At 34.6% G+C, this 7,833-nt stretch overlaps 2 protein-coding genes across 2 annotated transcripts; both read right to left on the bottom strand.

The window, feature by feature from the left end:
• LOC113759347 (ethylene-responsive transcription factor 2-like) lies at positions 1-624 on the bottom strand. The gene has a single exon (XM_027301912.1). The coding sequence runs from the start codon at positions 622-624 to the stop codon at positions 1-3; it is 624 nt and encodes a 207-aa protein (XP_027157713.1).
• A 2,101-nt stretch (positions 625-2,725) lies between these two features.
• LOC113759346 (ethylene-responsive transcription factor 13-like) lies at positions 2,726-3,337 on the bottom strand. Its single transcript, XM_027301911.1, has one exon. The coding sequence runs from the start codon at positions 3,335-3,337 to the stop codon at positions 2,726-2,728; it is 612 nt and encodes a 203-aa protein (XP_027157712.1).
• Between the last annotated feature and the right edge of the window lie 4,496 nt (positions 3,338-7,833).

Genomic DNA, 7,833 nt, shown 5'->3' with positions numbered 1-7,833 from the left:
TCAAATCATCATGGAGGAAACCTCAAATTTACCCTTCTTTGGGACATCTTTCTCTGTTGAACAACATGAAACAGAAGGCTCCAATGAACGCTTTCTTGGGTTCACTCTCACTGGCTGTAATGTATTAGAACCAAACAAATTTGGAAAATTCAGCCTAGCTTTTGCACCACGCATTTCAAAAGCTGCTTGGTCATAAGCCAATGCTGCATCCTCGGGCGTCTCGTATGTCCCGAGCCAAATTCTTGATCCTTTCTTCTTGGGGTCTCTTATTTCTGCCGCGAACTTACCCCATGGCCGCCTCCTAACGCCCCGATAACGTATCCACTCTACCGGCGCTTGTCTTCCACGTGCAGGTACTGGCTTTTGGTTAACCTCCTCACACAGTTGATCCAAATTTCCTTCTGTTTCTGATGAGTTGTTACTCGTACTAGTATTTGATATCATTTCTATCCCACTTCCGAATAAATGGGAGCTGCCAAAACTGGTGCTGGGATTGCAAATGGGTGGATCGTAACAATTAATTTCAGAAATAATATCTTGGAAATCAGAATCATTTAGCAGATGGTTTTCAAAGAACGAAAGGAGGGCTAGGTCAGAATCCATGCTGGTTGCTTCTTGCATCATATTTCTCAGCAAAGATCTGTGGGTTTTGAGGCTTTTCAGTTGATATTAGATTGGATGGAGAAGCAAATGGTTCCAGTGATGTACTTATATACATACAGGGATTGCTGAAATACTCAAACTTAATTTAATGATAAATCGCGTTCAGAAATGGGATATTATTTTTCTATACCTTGTGTCAGTTAAATGGATTAATTGTTTATGTATTCTCTTCCATTCTACGACATTGGTTTTTGTACTTTTGAGACTTCTAAGAAGGTCCAATTTATCACGTGTTGGGGTAATATAATTAACTACCATTAGTTCTTCTGTTTTTCATGCAGCTTTACACCATTTTATATTGGATAATATAATTCAGAAACCTTCTTCGAAGGAGATGGTGACAGGGCTAGCAACGGTAACAATAATGCCAACGCGTAGTATATTGATGGAGATCAGTAGATGACCAACACAGACTTGGTTCAATAGGATAAAATATTGATCTTTCTTAAATGGCCTGCCCCCCCTTCATGAATAATGTATATTTTTTTAGTCCTCTGTCATTGTACCTTTACTTTGAAGGACAGCATCTCTTTGTTCTTTTGTTGTACAGATCTACATGTATAAAAAAAACTTCAGGAATAATGCTTGGGTCAAAGAAATAGAAATTCTTTCCCTTTCCTATTCGATTATTATGTTGATCATTACTATTTGTCCGGGCTAACAGCATATATGGTCCCAAAATATTCAATTGTTTTGTTGATCATTACTATTTGTCTGGGATAACAGCATATATGGTCCCAGAATTTTGTACTGTATACGATTTTGGTTATTAAAGTTTCATTAGAAAAATACATACGACTGCTTAGTTCCAATTTTGGAAAAATTAAGAACAATGGATGGAAATTGGCTTGTTACAGTTGAAAGAAATGCATGAAGTATATTTGGATATGAAGTATGAATATAATAGTTTGCTGGGATTTGTATTCACTGCTTATTGTTGCAATTTATTGAAATTGGGAAATAAAAATTAGGGGCTTGTGAAAAAAATGAAAGAATTCATACCCATAGTTAGTTTACGTATTAGTAACTTTTGTATTTATCTTAATTCAAGGGGATTCGCGGCATATCAAGCCCTGATAAGGTTCTTCATTTTGCATCGAATTAAATCACATGCTCCACCGCTCGACAAATACTTGTCCGCAACAGTGATCAAAGGATTTGTCCATGATATAAGGGATTAAAAGTTAATTTAGCAAATTTTTCCGTGAGACATATTATTGGGATTAAATCTCTTGTTGGATGCTGACTTTCATGGTCGAATGTTGATCTGCTGATAGTATGAAATTCATATTGCATTTTCACTATTTCTTTTCCTATTTTCTTGGACAATTGATGTTCAAGAGAAGATAAATTTTTCGAAACCACTCATAATCCACTGATGTACTTCTCTCTCTCTATCCGTTGCAGAACTAGATTTGTGATACCAATTGATCCTGGTTGGTCCAAAAATTGTACGACATCAATTGTTCCTGGGGAACTTGCAAATAGTAACAAAAATAGTTTGAAAATTTAAGGTGTGTTTGATAAAATTGAAATTTGAATTTATTAAGTTAATGAATTATTAAATACTGTAACATTTGAGAGTATTTTGCATTAACTAATAAATAGACAGCTTTCTCACTTATTATTTTGAATAAGTTTTGCCTAAATAATTCAGAGTCATTGAATTAATTAACATTCTATTTTTTTTTTGTTGTCAAACATGTTAGAACATATTAAGATATGGACTCGTTAAGTTTTAATACTGAATTGGATTATCAAATAGTAACTTAGATTATTTAGATTAGCAGATAAAGAAGAAGAGGTTACATCCCAAATACATTTCCACATTTTGTTTTTGACAGAACAAACAAAAATCACCATCAGCTTTAAATCTTTGACTGGTGTTCTTCTTTAAGGGCTATAGCCTTTCTTTCTTTCCAATTCTCCATATGCAACCGGAGAGATCCATATGCAAACTTGCCAATGCTCATGAATAATACTGTCTTTTAGTTGCTTGTCCATATGTAGTAATGTTCAAATGGCAACATGGCTAAGGGAACTAAGTTTGATCATCAAGAAGTCAATGGCGTTGAAATTTGCACTTCATTTGAGCTGTTGACGATGATGGAAACGAAGGCTCTAGAACACGCCTTCTTGGATTCACTCTCGCCGGCTCCACATTATTAGAGCCGATTAGGTGTGGAAAATTAACCCTAGCTCGTGCACCACGCATTTTGAAAGCAGCTTGGTCAAAAGCCAACGCTGCATCTTCAGGTGTTTCATACGTCCCAAGCCAAATTCTTGACCCTTTCTTCTTGGGATCTCTTATTTCAGCTGCATACGTCCCCCACGGCCGCCTCCTGACGCCCCGGTATCGTCTCCAGTCCTTGGACACATTTTCCGCAGGTGCCACAACTTCTGCTGCCGTGATATTCTGTTCCACCTCCTCTTGACCCAACAGTCCAAACTTGAACGGGATATCTTCTGATGCATTATTCATTTCGCAATTATTTAAGGCTACTTCTCCCGAATCTCGGGAGCTGCCATAACTCGGGCTAGAGTTGAAAACCTCTGCATCATTAAAAGAATACAATTCTGGAAAAATGTCTGAGAAATCGGTGTCATTGAGAAGATGGTGCTCTATTGAAGCTAGAAGGGCTAGCTCAGAATCGGGGATCGTAGTTCCAAACATTTCTGAATAAAATTATTTGTGGGTTTTCTGTGGCTTCTGAATTTTCTTCCATCTACAGCGATTGATGAAGAAGCAGACGTCCAATTGTCCAAAGTGTGTGTGTGTGTGTGTATTTGGGCATGGCCGCACGCTAGAATAAACAATGTCATGCACGTTGGCGGAATGGCCTACTCGTTTATTCTAAAAAATGTATTGTGTGGCCAATTTCTTGAATTTTTTTTCTTATATATTAGTATTATTTTCCAGCTAAGAAGATTTCTTTTTTTTTAAAATTTAATTTACTCTTAATTTTGTGGCACTTCTAGGAAGCTTTGATTGGTGATGCGTGTCTGAATAATAAATCACGCGCATGGGTATTCGGGCTTAATATATCTTTTTTCGATCTAGGGTTACTGTTTTCATGTCTTCAGTATCGAAACCTATAAAAATTTTGACCAGAGTTGTTGAGCTGTTGACCTCACTATTGGTGTGAGGCTAAATTTGACCAGAGTCACATTTGAATATTTTATTTGAGCTCAGCAAACCAATTATTTTCCAATAAAGTGTGTGAAATTTAAGCAAATCGAATTTGCAGTAAGATGTAACTCAAATATATTCAGTAAAAATTATGAAATAACATACTCCTTTCAAATATAATAACTCAAATATGATTTTATGCGCTTTTCCTTTCAGGCTTTAAATGCATTACCATTAAATCCACTATGCTTTATCGATGTGGAGGACCACAGTCTAAAAAGACTAAAATAAAACAATAACGATTGTATTAAATTGCACATTATTATTTTTTTTAAAAATTTTGTCAGTTAGATTCTCTTCACATCATCCCTTATTTTGATAAAAGAATATATTCCTTTGTATTGTACAAAATATTGTAATTTTTTTATGGCTTATTTATTTTTCTTGGCTCGCCTGTGTGGCACCATTTCAGTCAGATTGTGAAGCAGACAAAGAATTGTGCAAAAGAACAAAAAATAAATGGTGATATAATAATAATAATAATAATAATACTAATAAAACATGTGCTAAAATCATCTAAAAAGATTCTGGTAAACAAAAAGACAATACTTTGTAAAAGTCAGAGAAGCCAAGGCCTTTCCTTGGTTCTTTAACAATGCACAGTCTGATTTTGACATTTACACTCTGTGGTGCGTTTTACGTTTAAAGGGTTAAAATCACTAAACCTCCTAATGTTTGGTACCATTTACACTTTTTCTTCTAATTAACCTAATTTTTGTTGCACTTTCACCCTTTGTCTAACGGTTTTGCAAAAACCATTAGTCAAAATAACAATTGGTAAAGAAACACTTGAAAAAATGATCCGATTTTTTTTTGGTCTCTACGTAATGTCCTTAAAAATAGGATCCAACCACTTATAAAAGTCACACATCCTTCAAATTTATTGTAGAGTTTAAAATAAAACCATCTCATATGTAAGAAAAAATTCAAAAAATAATTACCAAAAAAGAATAGAACGGTTAAAATTGAAACTTTAGATATTTTGTTGACGGTAAGAGTTGAGGTTACTTAATAGAGTGGGCAAAGTGCAACAAATATAATGTTAGGGGGAAAAGTGCAAATGACATCAAACTTTTGGGAGCTTATTGCCTTTAACCCTAAGTTATACAACTCTCAACATTCACGTTATCAGCCATTGAAATCAGCAACCAAAACAGATCCACAGACAGAACGGCACAAGGCCCCAAGATCCTGAACTGTTCTTCCCGGCTGCTTGTGGAACTAAAGGATTCCGACAAGTATTCAGGGACTAGAGGCTCATGTGAAGGGTGAGACGGAGTTCTATACATGAATGCCAAGCAAAAGAGCGCAGCAAAGGAAATTGGTCCTGCCGGCCTGCAATTTACGAGCTATAGTAGTCTATTGTAACTATAACAAATGGATAGATAATTAGGACAAGATGACTAAATATTGTCCGGTGTACTATCCATGAAGGAAGTTGCTTGTGCCAATTAAGCCATCTTAGAATTGTCAGCCAAACAAATATTATTGTGCTGTATATATTTGTCTATCTAAGAGACTGTTGGCAGCAAACCCGAATCCCGAATCCACTAACTCGGTACTCAACCACACGGTGTTGTAGGCTTGGGACTAGCTAGTTACTGCTCATCATTCGATATTTAAGTAGATCATAGGGTTGCCACTTCTGCAAAACATCTTGATATGGTGCTTTAATTAGCTGAATTCCCTCTCATCCGTCAGCCTGAACCGGGTGGACGATAATTTTCAGGTTGAGGATCTTTGACACGAAGAACCCAAGTACAATATCCAACTGTTCAAGATCGAGAGAGGGTTGACAAGGTAATTAAAAGAAGGGTAAATTACATTTTAACCCCCTGTGGTTTTCGCAAAAACCACATAACCCCCCATGATTCAAAAAACTATACATAAACTCCCTGTGGTTTGGGTTGAACTGGCAAATAGACGGAAAACACCCATCATGATGATTCGTGGGCAAAATGTCCAAATTACCCTAATATAAATACAAAAAGGAAGCAGAAGAAGTTAGATTCTCCCTTGCTCTAGTCTTTGTCGTGAGAAAGAGAGAGAAAAACGTGACCACCGAATGAAGGAGAGAAAATTTAACCTAGAAAATTCAACCGTAGATCTACCATTGAAGATAAAAAAGTAGCTGTGAAAGAGTATCACGAAACCTATTGTTGCATCTGGTAAGTTTTCTGACATTAGTTTAGCATATAAGATGCACTTGAGCATTTTGAACAGAAACTATCCGGCATTGAAAATTTAATAAATCAGTGATTATAATGCTTAAGCATTGATTAATTTAAAATTTTGCTGCTTTGGGACAACCTGTATTATCATATTTAAGCATAGAGTATTTTATCGACTAGAATTGAACTTTTGCATTAAGATTAAGGCAAAAAAAATTGCATTCGAGAGTTCTAAAATCACTGGAATTTCAGTTAAACATGGGTAGAATATGGTTTTGTTAGTTTGAGAAATGTTGATTAGTGTCAGATTTGGGTCAAATTTGGGTGGCTTGATTGTCAATAATATAGAGTGATTTGGCTATTGATAAAGTTTTGGCAATTTGGACATTGAATAATTTTTGTTTGTCGGCTTGTTGGCCATCATGTGTCCATTAATCAGATTGTGTTTTTTTTTCTTATCATGTGTTTCACTATTTCGAATGCAGGCTTTGAAAAAATGACAACTTCAAAAAGAATTACTATAAAATTGCATTTTGGGGGTATATTCATATGGATATGAGAACCAGAAACTGTCTATACTGGTAACAATGTTGCTGGTTATTACTGCAATTAACTAACTTAAATCTATCTATTTATGCAGCCTTGTGCAACTTCTGCTGCTAAACCAGTTTTTGAAACTAGAAGATTAACTGATGAACCTGTTGAACCTGTTTTGGATACTAGAAGATCAACAGATGAACCTGTTTTGGATACTAGAAGAGCTGCTTCTGCTATTGAACCAATTTTGGAAACTAGAAGATCAACTAGAGTTAGAAAACTTGTACCAACAATTGCAAGTGTGTTGGAAAATTTGAGGGCTAAGAGAACTAAACGTGTTTCTAAAATTTGTGGGCTAAGAGAGCTAAACATGTTTGTAATTCAACTAATTTATTTGTCTGCTACTGCTTTTTGTTAATATGTTGTTGCTACACTTTTTGTTGAATCTTGGTATCTGTTGGACTTTTTGATTAGCTACTTATGTACCTTATTTTGTTTTGTAAAAACTAGTTGATGTATTACCAGATTTTTGTGAACTTCTGAACAACTATATTGTCAAATGAATCCAAAGTTCAGCCTGTGAGTACCAAAGCAGGTTCATACCAACTGGAAATTGTGTTTGCCCAATTATATCAATTGACTACCACAAACGACTTGTTAATGCAGCTACTATATTTATTTTCTGGTATTAATTTTTTTTATGATTTATGATTTTCTTATGTTTTATCAAAAAGCTAATAACTATTGTAGTTACAATTATGGAGATATTAATTTGTTGTATGTGTAATTCTTTTGTTTTTATAAGAATTATTGAGTAAATTTCCAAAAAGAGAGTCTTTAAATTAACTTCCCAAAGGGTGACGATTTTTGAGTCTCTTCCCAAATGGTAAAAAACGCATCCAAGGAAATAGCTATTATTTTGTTCGTGTAATAGAGGAAACCTATAAAGAGGTGGTATGTTATGGGCAAATTTTTTCTATATTTTCACGTATTTAATTTATGTTAAATACAAAACGGTGCTAGTTTTCCTTTCGTAAAAATAGTAGTATATCACTTTTTAAATTTTACTTACAAACATTTATGTATTTAACATAAATTATATGATTCAGAGTAAAATGCCTATACATAACTAGTAATTTATTCATAAAATAGAAAAAATCCGTAAAGAGATAGTAAAAAGTGGGTAATTTCTTTTTTTACTTTCACGTATTTAATTTATGTTAAATACAAAACCTACTAATTTTCCTTTCGTAATAATATTAGTGTAACATT

This window comes from Coffea eugenioides, chromosome 2 (assembly GCF_003713205.1).
Source record: "Coffea eugenioides isolate CCC68of chromosome 2, Ceug_1.0, whole genome shotgun sequence".
NCBI classification, from domain to species: domain Eukaryota; kingdom Viridiplantae; phylum Streptophyta; class Magnoliopsida; order Gentianales; family Rubiaceae; genus Coffea; species Coffea eugenioides.
This window is presented reverse-complemented; position numbering and strand designations above follow the sequence as displayed.

What these genes read in the sequence shown, in the direction of transcription:
- LOC113759347 (XM_027301912.1), bottom strand. Translation starts at nt 624, where the DNA reads ATGATGCAAGAAGCAACCAGCATGGATTCTGACCTAGCCCTCCTTTCG.
- LOC113759346 (XM_027301911.1), bottom strand. Translation starts at nt 3,337, where the DNA reads ATGTTTGGAACTACGATCCCCGATTCTGAGCTAGCCCTTCTAGCTTCA.